Below are 26729 nucleotides of genomic sequence, written 5' to 3'. Positions count from 1 at the left end.
CCTGAGCCATGCCTGTATCTGTTCCCCAGAGCTTGCTTTGACCCCTGCCAGTGTTAGTAAGGTGTTATGAGTATTGGGGATGTCCCTGTGCACAGTCGGTTGCAGGCTCAGTGACCTTATTACTTTCTGAATTTATAAAAAATGGCTTCATAAAAGAGGCAGCCCCAATGTTTTACTTAAAGCCACAAGGGGCACTGGTGAATTGTCACTTCTTTGGAAGCTTTAGGCTTTCTTCCGCAGTGCTCCAAGAGATGGTTTGTCTGAAATCTCTCTAGCTGGCTCTGCATTCTGGCATCTCCTCACATTGACTACATGGCTGTGGGCAAAAAAGAGGTGATAAACACAGCGATGAGAACTGATATCAGGAGCTGCTTTGAAGACACCCTCTCTAACCCTATCTGAGATGGTAGAATTCCTTCTCTGACACAGCTACCAATACAGAAATATCTTCATCCTATTTTCAGTACGACCCCATGTTTTAAAGGGTATTTTAGCTCCTGTGAATATCAAGTAACAGAACTAAGTGACTGCAGAGCTGAAGCATAAATAGAAAGAGGAACAGGCAGCAGCGAACCGCTGACACTTCAGCTGAGACTTGGCAAGCTGGGCTGGAAATGCTTGTCCCAGCAATACACATCACACTTGCAGAGTACCTTCATGATCGCCTCTGTGTACAAAGTTTATATCGTTACTGACCTTTTTTTTTTTTTTTCTCCTGACAGTGCAAAGGCAAAAGTTTAGTGTAAAGGACATTTCATGTAGTTCTGTATTTTCCTGGGTGTGTATATATACACAAACGCCACCATATGCTCACTTATTTTGTAATGAATTGGGTCTGCAGCTGACCTGTGAGTTGTAACTTTCAGTGGGAATTACATTTCTAAGTCACTGAGACACTTTGGAAAATGCCATCGTTTAGTAAGATGCCTGTCTACCTGCTGTAGACAGGTCATACGCTTGCGTTCAGAAAACAGCCAAACTTTGTGACCTCTGGGAGGATACAAAACTATTCTGTTTCCAACAGAAAGGGGCAATTCAACCTGCACCTATGATGTCCCTTGAGAAGAGGTGTGGAAAACCCATGCTCTTTAGCCACTGTGAATTGTCCTCATCTTTGGCAAGGCATTTTTTTCTGTCCATATATTTTTGTCACAAAGGGACGTCGTGACTTGCTTTACTTGGAAATAAGTAAATCCTTCTCTGACAGAAGTTCCAAATATATGAAGCTTGTGGATGAATTTGAAGGTGGCAGAAACCACCTGCAATGCCTTTTCCCTCTGCATATCACTGTTAATTTTCAAGGGATCTAATATGGTTTTGTTCAGAGTTTACCTTAAGGTGATAAAGCTGTAGTACTTCGATGTATGCTGACTGGCAGTGCTCAAGCTGGGATAGTCACTGAAACCAAGGGTATTTGCTAAAGCGAGGTGTAACGCAGGAGTAACCCGTGAGCATGCTGGAACTCATCAGCGGCAGTTGAGCACTCTGGGGCAGGACGTGCTTCGTGCCATGACTAATTATAACATCAGTGTATATTGTTCGGTAATTAGTAAATTCTGCTAAGAATCTCCATTTTAAATGGTCTCTTCACAGGCATTTTGCTCTTCCATTTAAAAAAAAGTCATTCTATAATGATTCATTCTGTGATATATATGATATATATGCATATATATCATATATATGATATATATCATAACCTATGATATGTACAAATAGATATAATACAAATTATAACTCATTTGTGTATATATGTATGTACAAATACATATGCACATATATACACATATATCATATATATATGTATGCATGTGTGTGTGTGTATGATTGCTTCAGGAAGGTATCTCACTAGTTAAAAGAGGTGAATGAGTGAAGCACAATATGAATGCCTTCATACCATGTTGTCTGTCGAGTGTCAGGAACCAACCTGTTCCCTGCACATTTTTACTGAGCCTTGCTAGGATAAACATAGGGACTATATAGGATGTACTAGGGAACGGTAGATGAATTATTCAGAAAATTACCAGGAAGAGCAGGAGGCTTTTTGTCTTTTCATGCATAGAAATCAGGACTGGATGGTGTTCTGCGAGATCTATGTTAGCCAAGCAGAAACTACTAGACTTAATAGAGGGAAATAGCTGAGTGAGTTATTTGGACTGTGGTCCAGTTAGTGACATCGTTACTGTCTTCAGCCAGCGTGCTGGTCTTTTCTGGGGCTTAAAAGGAAAGCTAGACTCTTATGCAGGCACTGCCTTTGCAAAATCCTTACCCATTGGTTCAGAAAAAGATGCAAGAAACTTCAAAACGTGCCATTTCCCTGGTGGAAAACAAAATGCAAGTTTCATGCAGCTGCGAGAGCGATTTCTTCCCAAGTTAGTGCCCAATTCTTCATTTCTAGGCAAAGTTTTTGATTTTTCCATTATCGTGACTTTTCTGACAGTTGGCAAAGAAAATGCCTAACGGCCTCTCAACAAATAACATTGTTCCTAATTAACTCTGAACACGTTTACTGACAAACAGGAGCAGAGTGTTCCGGGTTAGCCCGGTCCATGCTATGCAGGGGGAAGGCACTTCTATTTGGAGTAAGAGTCCCTGCATGTTGTTAACTGGGAGCAACTCCTGTTTAGACAAGCCCCCAGGAAAACTGTTCTGGCACGCATGCATGCAAATACAGACTGTCTTTATTTGTTGTGAGCATGAATAAGAGCCACGGATATCAATTTGTAAATATTAAAGGGTTGCATATGCCTGTTACAGTTCACAGGCAATTGCTCAAATGCTTTAGTTCTCACGTTGTTTTCTGCAGGTAGGCGACACTGTGGCCCCGAGTGCCAAATCTGGCAGGTGATCTCGAATAATATAGGGAATTACATACGGATGATGTACTGGTGTGCACGAGATTGTTTTCTGGTCTCAAGCTATTAAGTTGTAGAAAGAGGCACAACTTTTCAAAGGCTTGTTGAATCAAGGTGTCCCCCCATCACCCCTTGTTGTCTGCCCTCTCTCTTCTCCCCCTCCTCCCCTCAAACTGGTCAGGATTTGTCAGTGAGCTAATTCTCCTCTTGAGAAAAACTTCTTCTCACGAGAGAAATGTAACTGGTGTCAGGTTAGGTCTTTCCCAGTCATCATGCAGACTAGCTGACGAAAAGTGATTAATATTACTTAAAGGGAAAATATCAAGGTCTTTTGGCGAGAAGCCTGTTTCTCAAAGCCAAGGGATAAAGAATTTACCACTTCACTTGAGCGTTGGTTCCAGTGTATAATTTCATTCACTGCTACATTTTTTTCCTTTTTATCCCATTTGATTTGGCTCCTGATAAATATCTCTGAACACAGATACATTTTTAGAATTCCTGCCTAAACTTTTGATTTGCATACTGCAATATATGCTCAATAACTTTACCTGAGGCTTTTATATTTGTACTTTACACTAGGTACAATTTCAATTTATTGAGCTACTTCTCCTCCATACAGTTTGATTTTTAGCAGGTTTCTAGGTGTGAGGGAGCCCTGACAGAGAGAACAGCGTACAACACCAGGGAGAAAATCTGAATTTCCTTTGTGTTCTTTATTCCAAATAAATTAGCCTGGACATAATTCAGTATGGATACAATTGCTATAGACTGCGGAAAAAGTTCCCACTTCCATCTGGAAATTGTGGATGAATTTGGGTTTTCAGGTTTCTTGAGGCTTATGTGACCATGCTCTGTTTGACTTCATGATTTTGTAATCTCTTAGCAAATTTGGATCCGCTTTAGCAAGTGGGTGGAGATAGATAATTAAGATAATGAAATTTCTATGGGTTTTATGAATATAGGCAAAAAGGTATATAGAGAGACCCTATAAATGCTCTGAGGAAAAAGGTTGTGGTGGGAACCCATGTCTTTTGACATGACAGAGAACTTGAAGTATTTATAAGCCCACCAACTGCAGGAAAGCCTTCAGTCAGAATTTAAGACATACTCACTTCTGGGCCTCTTGGCTACTGGCTTGTTTGTGGAATGCCAGACCAGTCCTGGCCTCCTACACGTGAATTTCATGGAAGGGGGTTTCCCTCTTGTATCAAATGAACTCCATCCATTTAGACTTACACTGATGACTGAAAGCTGTGTTGAGCTGTCTGCATATGTATTATACGCTCTTTTCATATTTTTGTTCTTGCAGATTATTGTGCGACAGAAAACTGGATAAACATTAACAGAACCTGGAATATATTTTACATGTGAAGCTCAGTCAGACATACTGATAATTGCATGTTCTGTAATCAAAACTGTGTAGGCTTTTCTTTCTAAGTATGGCAACAGCTGTTAGAGCACATCTGGAAAATATGCTTTAAGCAAAGGTATTTTAGCTCAGAGAATTTCATAATGCATGGGATATTTACCAGCACTTCTTTCCAGAATACTAATCTGATTTATCAGTATTTTTAGTATAAAAGTCTTCATTTTTTTTATGATGTTTGCAAAGCTGGTTTTGAATTCATATCACAGATTGGCCATTCCAGTGTAGTTCAAGGCTAAATGCTGCAGAACAAAAACATTGCTTAGCTACTATTTTTAGGTAGAAGCCTACGTAAGCCTTGTCTAAAGCCCTAATAATATTTTCTTCACTGATTTCAGCCAAATATTTTCCCTTGCTTTGATTCTAAAGAGAAATAATTGTTTCATACTGGAATCACATTGAGAGGTAAATTGGTTGGACTCCTGCTCTGTGCTTCTTGAGGCTCATGTTAACGGCTTCTGTGCTATCTCCCTCTCTAGAAAATAGAGATAGTTGTACCCCCTGCAATTATTATAGCGTTACTGAGAACTTCTTTGAAGTCAGTGAGAGTGTTTACAAGGTAGGATCCTGGCCACTTGGAAATGAACGGCAATATTTCTGTTTGTGACAGGAGCCCGAGCGTTGTGGTTTCTATGCTTTCTTCAGAACTGTTGGATAGACATGGCACTACAAAAACAAAATTATTAAAATTATTGATTAAAATGGAAACAAAAAAGCAGAAAACTTAAATAAACTTCAAAAAACCTCTATCCATTAATTTATTGATAATGTTACACATTTTGTTTATTTGGAAAAAAATTACTAAAAATAAAGATGCAGAACCCCGGAACCTTTACTAACAAGGTAATACTCTAATCAGGATCTTGCATTCTGACACGTGTCTCAAAACTAGCCAACCAACTTGCTTTCAAGATGATGGGGGAGATTTTGCAGATAAATAGCATTTACCAACAGTTCCCCAAGTGAGAAATCAGTTCTCCTTCATTTGGAGTAGGAGGCAACTGTTTTATGCTAGATAACATTGTGTTGGAACAGCTTTGCGCCTGAATTTTAAATCATAAATGCTATGCTTGTTGCGCACCTGGAGGCAAAATGCAGTTACCCAACCAAGGAAGAAACTACAGCAAAGAAAATGGATGAGATGATTAAAAAAAAAAAATCTACGGCAGTGATACCACAAAATAAAAGAGTAACATGGAACGTATTAGTGGTAATGTGGGAAAATTAATTCCAAATTATTGACAGTTTAATTGACCTACAGGAAGTATTTTAATGGGCTTAGTATGCTGTGCTGTTCTTCATTTTTTAATCTTTTCCACTGGGCAGAAAACCAGTTTTTCCAAGTATGGGGTTTAAAGTTGTAACAAATGGTTGCTGTGGATTGCCTGGTGGTCAGACGCCAGCGCTCGACGTGTGACCAAGTCTCTTCCTCTTCCATCCAACACCTGCAAAGCCCATCCTGCGAGCAGGGCTTGGGTGCCGCTGCTCCACTCTTGTCCCAATCTTGCTAGTTACAGAGGCTTTTTGCAAATAGTATTCACAAGGTGATTTGACCCCCAGGCTCCGACTGCATGAAGAAAAGGTCATTAAAGATCGGCGGCACCACCTCAAGACATACCCGAACTGCTTCGTTGCCAAAGAGCTGATCGACTGGCTGATTGACCATAAAGAGGCCTCCGACCGAGAGACGGCAATTAAACTGGTGCAGAAATTACTGGATCACAGCATTGTCCACCATGGTAAGTGCAATATCAGCTGCTAAAAAGTTCTAAGCTAAATTTTATTGACTGCTGTGAAACAAAGGGAAACCCCACTCCTGCTCTTCAACCAAGTAGATGACAGATAGGATCCTTTCCCTGCCAGAAAGGGAGCATCTGCCTTGAACTGTGCTGCTCCGCAAGGTCCCCTGTGTCCCGAGGGACACGGAGAGGCTGAAGAGGTGTGGAGTAATGTTCCCCATGTGTACAGGGGGGGAATTTACTGGAGACTGTGCTGCTGCTTCCCTGCCTCCAGAGGAGCCCCAGCTGGATCCTGTCCCCTCTCTCCCCGCTGCCCTCACCTCCCCGCTCCCCAGAGCACAGTTTTCCAGCTGAAAAACCCATCTGAAAAATCAGCCGGCAAGAAAAGATCATTTTTCTCACGTGGATTAGTTCTCTGGCCCTGTCCCTCACACCAGCTGCACAAACATTAGTGCTGGTACAGCTGCAAGAAAGTTAGTGGTCCGACTGTGCCCTGATTAATTTTCTCCTAAACTTGTTGTCTATTTGAGATCTGTTCCTTTCAGCTTCTTGAATAACAATTTACGCTGATGAAAAGGAGACTTCCAATTCAGCGGTAGCATTTAGTTGCCTTTTGGTGCACAAAAAGGCTAGGAAGCACACGAACAAAGAAGATCCAAGGCCTTGATTTCAAGCATATAGTATTACCCGTTTCAAAAAGGCAAAATGTACCATTTGTTTCTTTTTTAAGAGAAAACAGAGCAACTGCGAACAGACGAATGTTGACTTTATGCAGGGGTCACTGTGTGCAGCAATACTGCTGCTATCTGCGATACATTAACAACACCTTAATTAAAGGAAGAAATGCACATATTGAATGAGTGCCACTTCTACAGCTTCTGCTCAGCAATTAAATTAAAATTCTGGGTTGTTATGGAAACTGGGACTCATGGTAGATAGTTAAAGAATAAAGTAATTATAGGGTTTTCAAATCTGACTACTTAATCCTCTATTGAGAAAATGTCAGTGAAGAGTTGCGTGGATGCCTGAGTGACTTAAGTTAATTGAGCAATAGATGTTTTATTGCTGAATGCTTGTTTAAAGCTTTAACAACCTTCAAATGTTTTCTACCTCAGGATCCAATTGCACACTGTAACTTCCATACAAATTTTACGTATATGTGTGTATATATTACACATAGAGCAGGTGTTTCCTAAAAAAATGAATGTTTGCACTGAAATGTAATAAATTTGTTTGCGAAGAGAGCTAGGGCAAATTCAGAGAGGTTCAATCAGGTTCTGCAGGATGCTCAGAGCATCCTTTCAACTCCCGTGTCGAGTGAAAGCGGTACCAGTTCCTGCTTCTCTGGTGCAGAAGGTGAGCCCATGTATGTGGGCTGACAACTCTGCTAGGAGCAGCTTGGTTGGGATATCTTTCTCATTAATTTATGCCCTTGCTGGAGCTCTGTTCTGCATTTACAGGAGCCCATTGTCAGCTGCTCTCTCAAAACCTTAAAATTTAGCATTTTGCATTGTGCTGCTGTTGTGCCTACCATTTGCTAGCTGGCATGGCGGAGCAATTGGGACGATTTTAAGAGGGCAGAAGGCTTTGATTTTGACTGTTTCTGCAGTGAGTCTCAAGTTTCCTACAGCATCACTCAACTGATACAAAAAACTTTAAGAAGTTTGCCAATCCTTAAATTATTAAGGATGTTCTACACTGGTGGCCTTTTAACCAAGCTAACAGACTGTTTTCATCAAAAGGTTTTCCAGGTATATAGGAGATGGATGCTTTTTTGCTTTTTACGTTCACAGTAATACTCACAAAACTGATGAACACCTATCCCCCTCACCTAGAAATTTGATTACCTATCTGAAAGTTTTCTCCAGCCTTTCATCAGTTATTAGAACCGAATAAAGTTGTATGCTCACAAATACAGGGGGTTAGGCTCCATACGTGCTTGCTTTGAAGTTCAGCAGTGATACCTGCTAAATGGATCCTCAACTCCTTAACATCCCTATGAAAATTTTTTTATTTTACCTTTCAGTCTGTGATGAGCATAAGGAATTCAAGGATGTCAAACTGTTCTACCGCTTCAGAAAAGACGATGGGACGTTTCCGCTGGACAATGAGGTGAAGGTCTTCATGAGAGGACAAAGACTGTATGAAAAGTATGTTGCATTCAGTATCCATAATGTGTTGCTAATAGTACCACAGGAGGCAAATGATACTTGTTAATCTATTTTTGAATAGTCAGAGTCTTTCAAATCATGCAAGAGTGGGTCTGGGTAATCCCGTGACTTTATTTGGTAACCCTTCTCTCTCTCTCCCATTTCCCTTTCACTTTTCTACCGTGTTCACTTGTAGCATTTTGTTTAAAATGAAATTGCATTTTCTTATGTTCTGGGTTGTAAATACATCCTATATGAGAACCCAATGTAAATTTAAGCCCTTGAACTCTACTCTGTAAAAATAATTACTAATGGATGATTTGTCATGTAAAATTGTAATCACAAGACCTAAACCTTTAGTACATCAACATGTACTGAATGAGTGGCTACATATCTGTTGAGACTCCTTATCTTCACCAGGAGGTATGATTTTAAATAATAGGTGAAATTAATCTTCAGTGTTCCAGTCTGCAAAGCTTCTACATCAGAATGGTTATATTAAATGTAGTTTCAAAAAAATCCCAGCCAAGAACATCTAATTAAGATTTGAAACAGATGATTATGCTGAGATACTGAATATCCCACTGGATTACTTCTGTCAAATAACTAGGCAGCTTAAGTGTACTTCCCAATCTATAATTAATGACATTTTTATTCAGGATGTAGAGATTGTGACATGGTACTTTCAAGAAGAGTGAATAAAATGCACGTTGGCATATGCTACAAACTAATGCGAAAGTTGCGATATGTTATTTGCCAAAAAGCTTGAAGTATTGCTCCAGACTGAATCCCCCCCACTCTCCTGCTTGGTTAGAGCAGAAGCATGCAGCAGCTGGGAGAGATGCTGTGCCTTCTGGCTGGAGTAATTTTGCTTCCCTCTTAGAATAAAGCACTCAGGACAGTCCCAAGTTTAAAAGCTGATGATAAATATTGTTTTCCAGGTTAGAAGGCTCTGAAGGTCCATTTGGTGAAAGAGCAATTAAACTGAAATATAAACCAATAATTGTAAATGCCACTCCTTTTGTTGCACCCATCATATAAAATTCCCTGAGACTCAGTGACTGTGACTATTTAAAGTAAAAAAAATAATTGTATAAGACACAAGAAAATACACCACTGGAAAAAATCCTTCATTGGATGCATTGGGACAGATGAATTGAATCACTCATCTCCAAAATCTCCTGTGACTTACTAAGCACAGCGTTTGCTCCTTTAGACTCTGTAACATGCAGTGCCTGCAAGCCTGGCCCATACTATCAAAAACCGGTCGGTGTGTCTATAGTAGCAAACCTTTTTTTCTATTTGTTGTCTATATTTCTATTTCTATTCTGTGAGAAAAATCATTCTTTGTTGGTGAGGCTGATAACAGTCCTCTGAATGAAAGGAGCCACGGTGGGAAGAACTCTGTTCTGCCAGTGTCTGCTTCCATCCCCATTTCTCTGTGTGAAGAACTGTCTCCAAACCAATATCTAGTATCCAGTTTGTCCAACACTGTACTAGCAGAAAAATGTTCATAACAGTATAGATCGTTCTCGTCTTGGAAAAGGAGTTAATGCCAAAAGCAGCACCTATATCTAAATATAACTGCATCCTCATGAGGCGATTGCTTCAAGGCAACGTATCTAAAGGGTTCAGAAACTTTTAAAACCAGCCCTGAGTGCTAAATATAGTATAGATTAAAAATACATGGCCTTTCAAAACCAGTCTGTGACAGTCAAAACTAGTGAAAATTCTCCATGGATCACTGCAAATATTTCATATTCATGGGAGATAAGAACGCATACCTGAGGTATCTGGGCTTCACTTTGTTTATTGCAGCAAATCCAGTGTGCAGAGCACTCGGATTTCGTTAGGTCCCTTGTCCATGCACGCTTATTAGCCACACCTTCACAGTTTCATTGGATGCATTTTAAACTCAAAATCTAATACTGAAAGTCAGACTACTACAGAAAGAGTTCTGCAATGAGATGTGTGCATGTGTAATATATCTGTTGTATCAGTTTGCTTATAGTGTTGAGAAAGAAAATATGAATTCAGTGCAATTCAAATAGTTATTAAATGGCAACAACTGGAGAAAAGTATTCATGCAGAGACGTGAAGTCACTTACCAGTATATTCAACTTGTTTATCAAAATGCCTGTTGGCCTAATTTCAAGAGAAGTACAACTATGCCAAAGGAAATCTGAATCCAACATATTTTAAAAATCTTTGTCTAATTTTGTAGATGCTGTTGATCTTCACTAGGCTTTGCTAGTTTAAGATAGATATTATAATACTATTTCCTGCCCTCTCCACGCACTGCATTAGGGCTGGTGTACCATTACATTCAGAAGCCAGTGTAGTTTGTGCTTGCCAAAAATTGCAGACGTGTTACCCAACACCAGTCCATGCAGATCGGTACCCTCAATGGGTAAAATGAGCAAAATGCTTTAGGAGGATCAGCAGGTTGTTGCATGGGCAGAGGAATGAATGCGTTAGGCAGGTTCCCTGCATTCAGACAGCTGTTTCGGGTAAACGCCCTGTGCTCTGCCCTGGGACACGGGAACATTAGGTCTGTCCCCATGGTGAGGAGCTCCCTTTCCCTGTCTCCCTTCTGTGTGACCCCAAAGCTTCTTGTACCCTGGATGCTCCTCTCTTGTGGCATTACCTCCTTCACCTACTGTGGATGTCTTCAGTGGCTGTCCTTGTGCCACTAGAAGATTTAAAATCAGTCTCTGACTGTATTCTCCCTTCATTTGCACTGAAAATCATCAATCAGCTCAGATTCCCTGCACATCATTGCAAACTTTGGTAATCCTTTCTGTGAACATGCTTTGAGTTTCAAGTTTATAACTAGAGATTAAACCTACTGGTTTTCCTACAGCTTTATCTGAAAATTGTTGAATAGTTTATCAGATCCAAAGATGGTATATCAGTTTTCATACTCGATAGGACTAACTAAATAGATCGAATGAGATAAACGTTTCCTGTTCAACAAAACCCTCCCTGCAAATCTTAAATAAATCCAGCACAGACCTTTCATAGCTTTTAAAAAAAAAAATCAAGTTGTGCAGGCATCCTATTTTTATGATGTTTGCAATTCTCAGTAGGTTTTGGTCAGGCACACAGGATTGTTGTGTTTCTGGTGCAGTCGGCTTTAAGAGCTATAAGTCATCTCATGACGTTGACTTCAACTGAGATTTTTCAACCAGATTTCACAGTGAAAGAAGTGCAGACTTATGGTTTTAATTTTAGGAAATCATTCAGATAATTTTGAGACTGCATTCTTTGAATCACTTTCATTTTAACTCATCAGTGGTTAATTCAAAATTATCCTCTGGTGCAGTTATTTAGATAAAAGAAGGTTAAAATTTTCTTTTGAAAAGGGTTTGAATTTCAGTGTTTGGCTAAATACATTCCCTTAATGCAGGGTAACACCAGTTTTAGCAAATAATATGTTTTCACATGAATGGCCTCATGATTTTTTGAAACAAGGAGAAAATGGAAGAGATAGAGGCAGTTTCTGATTCTGGCTAATGAAAGGCCAGGTTTTTGGCTGATGTAAATTGGTACAGCTTTGTTGAGAGTTGTGGAGTTACAGTGATTTACTTCAGTTAGTGATGTAAATCTATGGATTGTTGTTTCTAGGTTTGTTAAACTGTCTATTTGTCGTGTCTGTTTGTTCACAAGTCCAAATCCTTTGCAGTGCTATTCTGGGCACACGCAGAAGGGTGTGAAATGTCAAGCTAAGTGTTTTTCCACTTGATATTTTTCCAAATTTCTTTTGTGTCTCTGTAAAAATCTAATGATGAGCATCTCTTTTTCAAGGACCTCTCTATCTGCAACTTCAATGAGCTGGTCAACTAATTACAGACTCATCAAAGAACAATTAACACAATCCTAAGGATGTTTTATTTGGTGCCCGCAGAGCCTGGGTAACCAATTCTGGGTAACCATGCAGCAGATGGTATGAAAAGACACGAGCTTTGGGTTTGCTTTTTCTTCTGGGGGGAAAAAAGCCTGGTGAACGGGACGCATTTGAAGATGGTCCCTTGAAGCTCTGTCTGTATTAGATGTGGTTAGTCTGGGACAAAATGTTGCCTTGCATGCAGATGCTTGTAAATCAAAATATTGAAAGGAATAAAGTCTTTGCAAGACTTCTGGAGTCAATACCTTGTCCCCTGTGGCACATGCTCTTGCTTTTGGCCTCATCCCTGACTTCAGCTAATTTTGATTTTCTTAGTTCTTACTCAGCTCAGAGGTGCCGGCAATGATGCACCAACATCTAAATGAGCAGTTCATTATATCTGCCACTGACATACAGCTGTGGTTGAGCAGCCTTTGCCTGGTTTGATGATCTGCTGCCTGGTGGTCAGATCCAGTCAGTTCAGGCTTCTGGTTAGCCCTCGTTAAAGTCAAGGGAAGATATCTTTCAGGTGAAATAACAGGGGCTGGATGCTGTCAAACCAATTCATTGTCATTTCAAATGAAACTTCTCTCTGTGTTCTTATGGCACAGATTTTTCTGATGCCTCCCAAAGGAGGTGAAGTTATATTCCATGAACTCTGGACATGCTGGAAGTTTAAGAAGGAGATGGTCCATGTATGGATTTGCATGAAGTTCAAATTTTTGATCAGAAGGGCAAAGATTAAGCACTTCCAGAATATTCCTGTTGTAGTTCAGTTGTGCCCTTAATTTCAAAATAGTTGGAGAAGGGAGGGAATTTATTAGTCTTAAATAGAAAAAATAACCATGCCATTCTCGAGCTGTTATTCTGAAAGTCTTACCACTAGTTCTATTTATTATTTATTTATAATAAATAAAATAATTATGAAGAAAAATGAAATTAGTAAATAAGGAGGCTGTGGTGCTCAGTTGCCCAACAAAACAAAAAAACAAGTGGGATTCTGTATTAAAAGGGAGTGATTCTCATTTCTTCTTTCAAACTGTCTTCTCTTTCAAACTGTCAATCTTACTTTTGCATTAACAAAACACTGAGGGTTTTTTTTTCTTTTTTTTTTTTAATACTGTGTCATTTGCATAGGTTACTTGAATGGAGAAGAATTTTATTAGTATCTTTAAGCTAGTACATGCCAATTGTTAGAAGATTTAGAGACACCTCAGGATGTTCCTCTGAACTCTGGTGTTACACAGCTGCATCGCTAAGTGTTGGATGCTAAATATTTATCAACCACCCAAACCACAAAACTACCTTTTTTTCTTCCTCTTGAATTTTTCTGCAGATGTTTTAGAGCTTATGGGGAGTTTTCAAAACCATCTAAATGACTTTGGGGCATGGTCCTGCTAGCTGTAAAAATTAATTAGGAATTTTTGAACATGTTAGCCACAATCTGGTGCTTTTAGGCTAATTTTGTTTCAAAGTTGATTATACAGTAACTTTTAGAGAAGCTAAAGAACTAAATAGGGGAAATGTGAAACTGAAAAACCTTGTTTTCTTTTAGGGTAAAAACAAGAAAGCATTAACTTCACACAGGGATATAAAGCCCAAAGTTCTTGACTAAGCAGTTATAATTCACATCCTAAGTTTAGACTGATAGCTTGAGGAAAGACTTAGAAATTCAGTGAAAGGTTCACTTATGTTTGCTTAATATCAGTGAGATTTGCCAGAATAGATCTGGAGTTGCTTTTCTGAAGAGCCATTTTCCCTACCAATTTTTTCCTCCCTATACTAGGCTGATGAGTTCTGAAAATACTCTTCTGCAAGCCAGGGAAGAGGAAGGAGTCAAGTATGAACGGACCTTCGTGGCATCAGAGTTCATTGACTGGCTGATCCAGGAAGGAGAGGCCACGACACGGTCTGAAGCAGAGCAGCTTGGCCGCAGACTTTTGGAGCACGGGATTATACAGCATGGTGAGAAATTTACTGCCAGGTACAAAAGCTACATTTTTTTGTAATGCTTTCTTCAGGTCAAATCATGTGGAGGGGCTCTTGTTGTCTTGGTCATAAGATGTCCAAGTTCTAAATAATTTCAGAGAGGAGCCTAGGTAACTATTTAATAAAAGGTTGGCTGTTTCAAAAGCTCATTGTACTAGTTCTGAAAATTCTGCCTCAAATGCAGAATACAGCTAGAATTTGGGATTGTATAATAACAACATAAGGATGTGAATGAAAATCAATGCTCCTATGCTTGTGGTAATTAACTTGTAGAACTTATCAGCGATATGTATAATTGAGGTAGATAGTTTTGTAAGGATCAAGTAGCGATTAGAGCCATAAATAAGCTAAATTCTCTATATAGAATAAAAATGACGGGTTCTGTATGTCTTCCTACTTGAGGGCAGGAGCAGAGCACAATCTGATGCCAGAAAAGCAGCTTTCCCTCTTGGTCATGTTGCAGAGTCATTCTAGTATGTTTGGGCAAGAAAGAGGGTATTGCTTTTGGCTGAAATGTTATTATATTTGTCCTGGTGGTGTAACTTCTCTGAGGCAGGAATTGAATATTTATTCATGGTCCAGCACAATGTGTCTGGCAGATGCACCTTCACAAAGGAGCTCCCTCTGTTAAGGATGGAGGAGACAGTTTTCTCTCCATACTGCTCTGAGGGTGAAGAAACGAACACCCCTGGCACTAAACCCCATTTTACATGTTGTCATCATCTACTCTCAGTGCAAGTTGCCTTTCTGTGACCAGGCTTTTTCCACCATAAATGCGTTGCAGTGCCTCTAGGAGTGATGAAGGGATGCCAGGAGATGACAGAACAAGCTGGCAGAAGCTGTTAGCTACGTTGCTTAATGCACAACGGGAAAGTAATCAGATCCTTGTGATCCCAATGTTGTCACATCAACACCAATTCTGACAGAGAACGAACAATTCACGATACTAACAGGTTAATATACAAGGTGCTAGATTGATGAGGTTGCTTGTTGCTTTGTGAGAAAACCTAGTTTTAAGGAATAGAGAAAAATGGGGGTATAAGTGACCTGCACAGTTCCTTCGTGGTTGTAATCATGCTCACATTATCTTTAGCTTCCAACTACTAGGAGCTACTTCTGAATGTTTACAGTAATCAGCTTCCAGTTCTATAATTACCCCTGTGCTTCCTATGATTTATAGGGTGCCAACTGCTTGGAGCTTGATGGACAGAGAAGGTATGCCACCCCTCCTCTTTATAGCAGCAATGATTTCATTCCTACTTTTACCCAAGCATTTTCTGTGTATTATACAAGGTAAACTTTCCTTTAAAAAAAAAATGGAAAAAAAAAAAAGGGAAGTTAGATTTACGCTGCTGTTGATGTTTTTGCAGAGGAAATAAAGTCAGGACGACATTTGATGCGAAGCTGGATTTACTTTGCTATTGAAATCTTTGCAAAGCTAAGAAAGTCAGGATGTGGCTTTTATTGCAGATCAACCATTGTTTCATTAACTAAGGCAAATGCTCAGCAGTGCACCTTGGCAGGGAGATAATTTTGCCCCTGTCAAGCTGGGTTTCTGGGGGTATTCCTGAGCGATGCTGGCCCTGCTCACCTGTATGGATTGCCCTGGCTAGTTTTGCAGATTTATCCCCTGCCCATCCTCTTCTAGCAGTCAAGAGCACATGCAAAGTGCCCTGTTAGAAAGAGGTTTGAAACTCATGAAGTGACTGCAAATGGGGTGCTGGGAATTGGTTGATTGCTGAGGAAGTGGCCTTCTCACTCCAAGGTACCGTCATCTTCCTCACTCAGCTTTTATTGGGGCAAAGATAACTCAGTGGGGATTTCACACTGACTTGATGGGGAAGCTGGAAGTAAAATAAAACTGAATGATGTCCTTGAGATTTATCTTTACGAGTGGACATGCTTTGTACACACTCCTAAACAGGAGATTTCATTCTCCTCTGGATTTCACTGAAACAATCTGTCTAGATAGTGTTAGAAATATTGATGAAAGTATTAGCAGAATTAACACAGAGCTGGTGTAGGGTTCACCTTAGCAAGTGGATACGGTCTGTGCGTTTTGAAGGTTTGTGTAATGCTGGCTTCCTCTAAGAAGGGAGCTTGAAATGAGAACTCCCAGTACAGAATTGGGGATATAAACTATAAAATGGCAGGAGTGGTATTCTCTTTTTTCTCCCCATCTCATTGAATTCTCGGTCCAATTACCAAAAAAAAAAAAAAAAAAGGTATTTTTCTGTCTCTTAGTACAGTAAATTCATTTCACCATACTAAGCTCCCTTTGTTTTGTATCTCATCAGCAGTACCAAAATGTTACTTGACACTAATTGGCATCCTTGTTGGTAGAACCAGCAGAAAGACTCTCGACTGTGCAGGAGTGGAGAATAAAACATTTTCCCGCCTTAAAGGCAATCTTTTGCTAGCAGTATTGTTTGCTATCCACAATATGGAATATAATAAAGCTTGCTCTGCTATTCTTATGAAGTATTTATTACCTTGCCTAATGCAATAAAAAGTAATAGAAATAGTTGCATCAAGTTGTCAATCTCAGTAGTAATTTTCCAGCCACAACTGAATTGTGCAATTTATTTTTACTGGTACTGACTTTCATTTCAATTACTCAGAGAAGCTCTATTCTGCAGCTGAGGTACTGTATTCAAAACAGCTTCCTGTCACATTTATCTTCACTTTAATTGGTCAGACACAAACCAGGTTTCATACAGGAAACAAACACTGATGCTAATTTTAAAAAGGAAAACAGCAGTTTAAGAGCAATTGTATAAATGCTGTAAAAACATCAAATGTTGCAGTTTAAAAAAATCTTCCTGATCTCTTTGAGCAATATATAACTATACATACTTCGCCTGTCATACATGAAAATGATGAAACGTGCTTATGTGCTGAATTGCTTCCTTCCAAAATCCCACTGGCGCGTACAAATCGTAACCCACAAACCACCATTTTCACAAGTAGGAGCCAGATGTCCTTTCCTATGGACTGGTACCCCCAGGTACTATGGAATAAAAAAAGTATAGGTAACAGGGTATTATGCACTGTACGTTTCTTGAAGGCTTGTGTTGGCGATGTAATTGCCAGTAGTTATTCTGCATTTGTGAACACTGATGGTCTTTGCCAGAATATAGGAATAAAGATTGTGCGAAGAATTATAAACACGGTGGTGCACGTTCAATAAGGGCAGGGACAAAAGGGGCACAGAACACATTTCTCAGCTGTGGAAAATCCCATTTCTGAGGGTATATAGAGCTTTGTAATATTAACAGATAAGACTTCCCTCCAGGAGACTGGATCTTTCCTAGTTCTTCTTCATATGGAAATGGTGAGACAGATTAGCTACTGCGGTCAAAATTCATGTGCAGCAAGAGAAGAAGGAGGTTCTCTGCCAGCTCCAGTGTAGATCAGACCAAAGCAAGGATGGGCTGGGGGGCAGGCAGAAGAGAGCGTGAACATCCACACGCAGTCAGAGCCCTTGCTCAGTCTGGAAAACAGATACTGAGATGTCCAAGGAGGAAAGAGGGTATCCACAGGGCTCTTTCTGGCATCATTTTTTGGCTCATACTTGGTTACGGCACTTGCTGCAGCACTTACTTACTTACCCTGCACCCAGCAGCAGAGCACCACTGACATGACAGGCTACGTCCTCCTGTCCTCCTCCAAGGACTCGTTGGGTATGGAAGCTGGGGGGATGGAGAAACATCTGCCTGCCTTGCAGAAAGGTTTAAGGTCTGGAATCTCAAGTGATAAATACTTTCCATTTTAAAGTCTGGTTAATACTGTTAAGAGGAACCTATGACTTCTTAGGATAGCACCTGCACTTTGCAAGATGAATATTTGCATTTCCTGTGTGGCAGCGACCAAACCATATCACATTTAGAAATACTTTTCAATATGTTGAGGATTGTAAACACGTAGCGATTGCCCTGCACCGCAGACAGTACGGCATATGCCGCTCTCCCGGTCGAGCCTGCAAGAAGTCTAGGTCTGAGCAGCGGCTTTTGCCTTCCCATGCCAGACCACATTCTCTCTCTTTTGCTGTTGCTATTTTCCCAAGCTGCTGCTTACCTTTGACTGCATGTGCTTGGTGTTATTTCCTCTCTGACACACAGGATCTGACATCCCTCCAGCACCTTCCCCAGGCAGTGACCACAGCATGGTTCAGCATGAAGCGGTTGGCATGGCTCTCCACTCTGCTCCAGGGGGGCGGGATGCAGATTCCTGACCTTAGACCAGCAAAGGAACACGTGTGATGGGGTTTGGAAAGGCCATAGACTTTGCTTTCCTGAATGAGTGAGGGGTGGAAAAATCTCTTTTGGAGATGACTGGCTAGCAGGTATCTTCTTTGAAACATTTTATCAGTGCTAGGATTTTATAATGATAGTAAATATGTGGTAAGATGTCCTAGGCATGATATAAGTGTCTTCTGCCCCCACCCCCCTTTAGAATACCTTTCAGCTTTAAAAAGTTTTATAGAGTTAATTGCTCTTGGCCAGACCTGGTGCATTCAAGGCATGCACCTGTTCTGCTGGCTTAGCACAGAAGCGGGTGCTTACCACCTCTCAAGAGTTAATCTTTTATCAGCAAAACTCCACTGTGAAAATTACTTTCAGAGGTGAAAACAAACATTTTGTAGTGACTTAGTGAGAACAGTAAATATTGACATATGCTATCTCCCTGTCTCTGCAGAAAAGTCTTAAAACATATATTTAATTTTCCCTATTCTTTGCAAGGACTCTGTATCTTTATACAGCAAAATTTCCATTAACAAGACGATCAGTGCATTTAGTTTTAAGCATCAAGATGCAGTTGAAAGTTTGTTATCATTATGGAATTAGATTAAGTATCTAACAAAGTATTATTTCTTTTGCTTTTGTTGAAAAGCTTTCCCTCTCTCATCTAAAATTTCTGTAAAGTGTAAAGTATGTGTTGTTACATTTATTTTAGATGTCTAATTGCTTATGATTAGCTGACATGTCTTCCTTTGTAAGTGAAAACTTGCCATATATATGAGATATATACTTCTTCCTTAATTTGAGATTTCTCTTTGGAACCCCTTTTCCTGGAAATATCAACCACGGGTAGCAATTTATAAGTGCCATTGAACCATCCCATAAATCTTTGACTTAAATGGTCATAGGTTTTCTCCTCCAAAATTAACACATAGGTTTTTTTATATAATTTTTCTATTTGATCTAACACCTGGATCACGTCAGCTGTTGGATATATCCAAGCATTCCTTGTGTATACTCCATACTAAAATCTATAAAACATCACATTTTTACAGATGGTGCCTTGATTTATCTCAGTAAAACACAAACCTTCAGTTAGTCTTTGAAGTCCTGCAACACAACTTTGTTTTTATTGTAAGCCCTGTTCCCCCTGAGATGATGCCATGTGGAGGCACTCGGTTGTTTATTTGTATGGCAGTTCTTCGTCGGCAGTTCCCATACATAGGGGCAGTAACCTCACCCACGGTAATTCAACCGCTTTTGCTAAATCTGGAGACCACTTTGCATATTTTTGATGATTTTGCCCTGGTAGGAAAGTCGGAGAATAAGAACTTTGTATGTAATTGTATAATCTTCCAGCTCCTGTTCTATCGATCGGCTTCTCATTGTGCTCTTGTTGCAGTTGTCTTTATCTAAAGCAGGAATAGGTTTGGTTTTTGAAAGAGCCGCACGCTCTATGCATTATGGAAATAACATATGAAGACTTCTTTTCATATTAACTACCGAATTCTATTTTACTGGCAGGGAATGGGTTTCGGTTTTTAACAGCTGTAACAGAAAAAAGATACCCAGATGGGCCTTTTCATCTTCTGCTTCCCTTGCCACAGACTGTACTTTCCATACTTTATTTGGAAGCAAAGAAAAGCAGTTGGCTATGATGTTCTGTAAACTTGTTAAATTGAAGATTATAAATCCTCATATACAAACTGAAAAGACTGCTGAAATGCGTGTGATTCAACACTGGCTTTTCATGCTAGAGTAAGTCACGTGTATTTGAAAATAGACTGCAAATAGATGGCAAACGTACTGGAAAGACAAAATGTATATAGAAACACTTATTTGCATACCTATTTTAAGGCAGCTGAAATAAAATGTTAATGCACTAGGCAGAACATACCACTTTAATAAGAGCAGAATACTCTGTATTTCAGTTCCCAAGGAACTTTTGACAGTTGTCTATCATAATCCTGATGCTTTAAAGGCAGTATAAAAGTTGTCTAGACTTTTTTTGCACTACATGAATATACCACAGTTCATTGAAACAACTCAGGAGACACAGTTCTCTAATTATACCACAGCTTTTTTTCTGGAACTACTTACAGGTCCAGGACCTACTTACTTCTGGACACGCTTACTGGCTTCACCCTGAGCTAGGATGAGCTGGAACAGCTCTCTGGATTTTGTATTTCAGTGCCAGGATCTGCCTTGCAGTTTTATACGACAGGGTCGGTGGAAAGGAGAGCAGTTCGAGCTTAGATCCATTGTCCATTCAAAGCGAATTCCTTGTAATCCAAATGAGAAAACAATACCATTTAGTACAGCTGTACTGCCAAGAGTTTAACATGCCAGTTGAGTGCATTTGCAGGTGGGCTTATCTACAGTCTACATAGCATATATACATTCATAAAAGGTGGAGATGCAAGCGTCGTTTTTATATGGTGCAGGGAATCCAAGACCCAAGGCCCTGTGCTCACTGAACATCTGTAGTCTCTCTTCCTTGATTTGAGGGAGCTCCAAGCAGGTGGAATTCATCAATGTGTAAAAGGAAACTAATCTGAATAGGTGCCATTATGAAAATGCATTTGCAGATGCCAGATTAGTTTTAGAAAAACAGGAAAGCTTTGAGAGGAGTGGGAAAAGCATTGTCCAATGCAGAATAAAGTGTCGGTTATTCTCCTCCAGCCGCACGTGCGTTGGTGCAAGGCAGGAGTGGAAGAGGGACGGGGCAGGAGTGGCAGGGTCCTGCGGCAGAGGTGGGTGTGGGGGGGGGGGGGGGCCAGCGGAAACCCCGGGAGCCGCACTGTGCGGGCCTCAGCAGCTGGTCGGTGTTTTCCAAGCTCGCAGGCTCACCCTTGCTCTGTGCAAGCCAAAGTGGACACACACACTTCCACTGCTTCTCTGGCAAGGGACCGAAACTGAGCTGGCAAAAGGCCTGAGGCACAGAGGAGATGGGCTCAGCAAGCTGTATGCTATCCATGGAGAGAGGCATTTTTTTAAGGAACCGTTATTTTACAGTGATGATTTGTTTCCTTCCTTTTTAAACACTGGTTCTGCTTAGGAGAGGGGAGCGAGGAAGCAAAAGGACACAGGGCTGGAGCCAGAGCCTTCCCTGGGCATGCCTTGGGAGGTGGCTGGAGCAGCCCGGGCCGTGCCCTCCTTTAGATAAACCAGCAACCCCCAGGTTGCTCCCTGCAGCCTGCCAGCATGTCTCATCATCCTCCATACCTCAACTCTTTTGGGGCAATGTTCTGCCACTTCAGAGGTCAAAACTGGTACAGTCGTCTGTGACTCGCTATATGAAGGCACAGACCATTGCAGCCAGTAATAGTGAAGGTCCAAAATGATCTGCAGCTTCGAACTGGGTTTAACGTCATCTTAACAGAGGAAACTACCTCAGTAAAAAGATAAAGTACACTTGCAAATAGACTGGGGCTGCTACCTCATGCGGAGAAAGGCTTGGAAATGTGTTGTGCACCACTGGAAAGAGTTCAGTGCTGCTTTTGTCCTTAAGTGAGGAAAGACATGATATATCAGTGCTGAAAACTCCATATACTCTGCTAATGCTTTTATAACTTCTTCCTCTTAACCCCAGCACAAGCACACGCTCACACAAACAAACAAGCGCACACTTCAACATGTCCTCTGCTCTTTTGAGAAAAGCTGCTCATCTGGCTCCTCGGGGAACTTTGATCTCTTTCCCACCGCTCCCTCGACACAGAGCAGCCGTTCCCCAGCTCCAGCCATGGGCTTGCTCAGTGACAGTGTTGTGTTTCTGGGGACACGCAGAGCAGCTGGAGTGCATCGCTGGATGTGGCCTACTGGGAACTGCAGCTTTCAGCTGGTAGAAAGCATTAATCACCGTGGTGAAGATGTACACAGATTATCAGTGCTAAAAATCACGGGGAATTGAAGTGGTGGGAGGGATTTGGGGGAAAAACCAGTTATGAAAATGGCCTGATTTTTAAGGCGTGAGTCACACCATTTATTAAAATAGGCTTTTGTACTTTCTAAAGCCTCCTCAGTTCTATGAAATCAATGTAAAGCTAATATTTCTATCTCTCTCTGCTGTGCATCAGCCTCCTTGCAAAAGAAGGAAAGAAAAGGTCACTTGAGCCCCGTGCAGATCCCAGGATTTTATGTCAGAATCAGAAGCTGAAAGAACATTTGCATGGACGTTGCAATTTATATTTTATGTATCTGGACAGAAACTGTGAAGCAGCCAGGCACAAGAACTGCTAAAGCTGCAACACTAGGTGCTACCAATCAGAGAAATGCCAAAATAAATAATCTGTTTTTTCTCTTCTTAACAGTAATGTAAATGGGGAATAACCATCTAAAATCCTTGCCAATGAAGTTCGCAAACTCTAGGGATAGATGAGACAGTAAAACAAATAACTGAACTCTCTTAATTAAATGGTCATTACCCAAAAAATGGGGTGTGTTTTCATATAACTAATGGTATAACTAGATGGCAATACATCTAGGAAACAAGAATACAGGCTCCACTCGGTGTGAAGCAAAGCTGTGCAGGGAAAGGAGGATGTACAGGGCACAAATTGTTCCCAGCTTATGCTTTTCGTGCAGTACAGTTGTATTAACTGTTACTATGAGCCTGAGATGTACAAAAAGGAGGACAGCAAGTAACAGAAGGGGTGTGAGGTTGTAACTGCGAGCATGCAGTTCTGATAGTTGGATTTTAGGAAGGCTAAAGAAAGTCTGAAGACGACTTGAGGAGGGCTAAAAAATAAGTCAGAATTTAAGGGTTGTTATTTATTCAGCTGATCAAAGATATGTTTGAGAGTTGGCTTCATCACTTCACAGACTTCTTTACAAAGATTTCTGACCAGATCTTATGTAACTCTCTGATGAAAGTGTGACAAAGTCCAGGGATTAGCAGCTAAAGTTAAACAAATTCAGCCTTGGGTTAAATCTTTATTGCCTGGCAGGGAAAGTAACTGAAGGCTTGAACAGCTCATAAGGGGAAGAGTAAAGTGGTCATTACAGGCTGCTTTAAAGTAAGATTAAACTATAGTTTTGTAAGATTAAAAGATAGGGTTTTTAATTCTGTTTCTGGGAGAAATTTTGTGGCCTCTGTGTGTGGGAGATGAGACCGATGGGTTGTAACTGTACCTCCAAAGTTTGACATCGGTGACTGTGAATTATTGTTGGTACCTTTCCCTCCAGGACCACAAATGCTCTTGTGCACTTTTATGATTTTGGAGGTTGCCAGTCACCATATATTTTCTTTACTCTCTTTGGTACAGTTTCCTTCTGTTCTTCTGTTTTGTAAGGTGCACAACGTAACATGAACGTGTTGCCACATGAGCACTGGTGAATTAAATTGGAACGAAAAACCCATGAAGTCACCCCACCTTGCTCTTTACATCACCCTCATCGTGTACAAATACACGTCCTGATCCTCATCAGCCATGGCCTGACAATTTAAGACAAACTGAAATGGGTGCCGGTTTGCTTTTCTATGCTGCATTATGAAGGGCAGTGAAATAACTCCGGGGTAGTTAAGTCAATCCCTATCCAGAGGCAGCAACTTCTATGAGAGGGACAGATACCTGGAGCAGGAGCCTTGTTGGGCACCATGAGTTTATCTGCTGCTGCCTCTGAGTCAACGCTCCATGTTAGCTCGAGGTAACGACCTCTAAATTACCTTTAAAGAAATCCCTCCTGAGCAAGTCTGTGCAGTCCTCTCAGCATTCTGCAATCAGTTTGGAAAAATTTTTCACTCCCACTTTTCTCTGCCGATTGCAGCAAAACACGGACTGTTAAAGCAGCTGAGCTGAGCACCCATGCCTGCACTGGTACCTCTCACCCTGCAATATCTTTATCAATGATCTGGACGAGGGGATCGGGTGCACCCTCAGTAAGTTTGCAGACGACACCAAGTTGGGCGGCAGTGTTGATCTGCTGGAGGGTAGGAAGGCTCTGCAGAGTGACCTGGACAGGCTGGATTGATGGGCCGAGGCCAACTGTATGAGGTTCAACAAGGCCAAGTGCCGGGTCCTGCACTTGGGTCACAACAACCCCATGCAGCGCCACAGGCTTGTGGAGGAGTGGCTGGAAAGCTGCCTGGCGGAAAAGGACCTGGGGGTGCTGGTCGACAGCCGGCTGAACATGAGCCGGCAGTGTGCCCAGGCGGCCAAGAAGGCCAACGGCATCCTGGCCTGTATCAGAACTAGTGTGGCCAGCAGGAGTAGGGAAGTGATCGTGCCCCTGTACTCGGCACTGGTGAGGCTGCACCTCGAATACTGTATTCAATTTTGGGCCCCTCACTACAAGAAGGACGCTGAGGTGCTGGAGCGTGTCCAGAGAAGGGCAACGAGGCTGGCGAGGGGTCTGGAGAACAAATCTTCTGAGGAGCGGCTGAGGGGGCTGGGGTTGTTTAGCCTGGAGAAAAGGAGGCTGAGGGGAGACCTCATTGCCCTCTACAACTACCTGAAAGGAGGTTGTAGCGAGGTGGGTGTTGGTCTCTTCTCCCAGGTAACTGGTGATAGGGCGAGGGGAAATGGCCTCAAGTTGCGCCAGGGGAGGTTTAGATTGGATGTAAGGAAAAATTTCTTTACTGAAAGAGTAGTTAAACATTGGAACAGGCTGCCCAGGGAAGTGGTTGAGTCACTGCCCCTGGGGGGATTTAAAAGACGTGTAGATGCGGCGCTTAGGGACATGGTTTAGTGGGCATGGTGGTGTTGGGTTGACGGTTGGACTCGATGATCTTAGAGGTCTTTTCCAACCTTAATGATTCTATGATTCTATGTACCAAGCGTAACAAAAACAACCTTCTGTGCGTGCTCTGCATCTGGCATTCACATAGGGGAATGCCATGTGTCCATTTATCAAGGACAGGGGCATGCATAGCTTCTCCTGGTTAATGCTGCAAGTCAGCCACTGCACCTGAGGAGAGCTTCAGAGACAGCCTGCACTGGTGTCTGCTTCCTCCTTCTCAGCCTCTTCCTTCTGATCCATGTATCCATTCCAGATACATTCATCCTTAGGCAGAGTCCTGGCATGGACATTTAATCCCAAATCACGAATATGTCAGAAAGTCGATGATTCAAAAAGAAGAAAAAAAGCCCCATGGGGCACACCAATAATTTTGGTGAGATATTTTCTTTGATGGTATATGTACAAGGAGGCAGTTTGAGCTATCTACTCCTGTTTATATTTTGAGCTTCTCCTAAAATGTACATAAACATTACCTTTTAGTCAAGGAATATGCAAAAAGTTACATGGTGCTACAAATACCTTATTTGCTCAAACTGAGGATGCACGCTATTGTTCTAACACTCTTGCATGGAATGTGAACTATCAGTACAAACGAGGAATTAAACTGAAAATCAATGAGCGCTCCAGGTTCTGTACTAATACTACTTGTCATAAACATTCTGGCTACAAACCCTTTGTCGTGTAAATCATATACAAATATTCTACAACATACAGTCATTGGTCTTACCTTTTCCACTTGTATTTATTTATTGTATAAAAATTCACTCTTGGACTACAATAGTTGCAGCAGGGATGAATTACTTCAATGTAAGACCTAAGCTTTGCTATTTTAAGTATATAATGTTACAATATTTCAGTCAAAACAAGTATTGTTATTCTAAACTATGTTCAGTATCTTGGCATAAAGAAGTTTATATTATGTAGTTTCATGGTCAATGATTATTCTAGAATTTCAGAGTGCTTTACAATGTCTGCAACATGAGTGTGTGTTGATCTCTGATTATCATAATTTCTGAAGACTGGCAGAGCACTTCAGTTAATGACACAAACAGAACAGAGTAGTTTTACTGAAGAACTGTAGTGCCATAATATTTAACTTGAACCAGAAACCATACTGTTATTTCTTATATTGCAAATGGTTAGCAACAGTAATTCTGCTTCCAAGTAAGTATTTGTGGGGCCCTCTTTCACTTAACGTTATGAATCCCAGTAGTGTGCTGAATAAATAGAGCTTGTCTTTTTAAGTTTCAGGGAACTCTTTAAGATGTCATAAAAAAAGAAAAAGGAATCATCATCAGGTTATTCTAATAATGTGGTAGGATATTGCTAGATATTGCTACTTTTACTTATTGTGTCAGTGGTCTGAAAATGAGACTGGTAGCTGTGAACACCTACGTGTTAACTGTGCCTCTGATAGCAAATCCTTTTGTGGATGTAGGCAAGTCTCCAAATCTCTCCTCCTCTATTTCTGTTCTTCAAAAATAGGGATCGTTAGTAAGTGTTGTTTAATAGTATTGCACACTATATGTGTCCAAAATGATGAGCACAGCAGCAGTGTGTGCCTGCAATAATTAACATGTCAGAACACAGTAACAAATTGCTTGCAATGCTAAATTTGACTTAGCAAAGCCGTTTTGCTCATGGAGGATGCATACGGCTGATTTGAGGAAACAACAGGTTCAGCACCAAAATGAAGCAGAGAAAAGCC

The 26729-nt window shown here is 40.9% G+C and overlaps 1 protein-coding gene across 1 annotated transcript in view; it reads left to right on the top strand.

Annotated features, from left to right (window-relative positions):
* Positions 1–26729, top strand: part of DEPTOR (DEP domain containing MTOR-interacting protein) — a 77213-nt gene that overhangs the window by 20764 nt on the left and 29720 nt on the right. Inside the window, exons 2-4 of the mRNA XM_009321669.1 lie at positions 5839–6017; positions 8044–8167; positions 13840–14018. Coding sequence (XP_009319944.1) covers positions 5839–6017; positions 8044–8167; positions 13840–14018 — 482 coding nt within the window. The remainder of the gene's footprint in view (positions 1–5838; positions 6018–8043; positions 8168–13839; positions 14019–26729) is intronic.

This window comes from Pygoscelis adeliae, unplaced genomic scaffold (assembly GCF_000699105.1).
Source record: "Pygoscelis adeliae isolate BGI_AS28 unplaced genomic scaffold, ASM69910v1 Scaffold111, whole genome shotgun sequence".
Classification (NCBI taxonomy): Eukaryota; Metazoa; Chordata; class Aves; order Sphenisciformes; family Spheniscidae; genus Pygoscelis; species Pygoscelis adeliae.
Note: the sequence above shows the minus strand (reverse complement) of the source record. Positions and strands in the feature narration are given on the sequence as shown.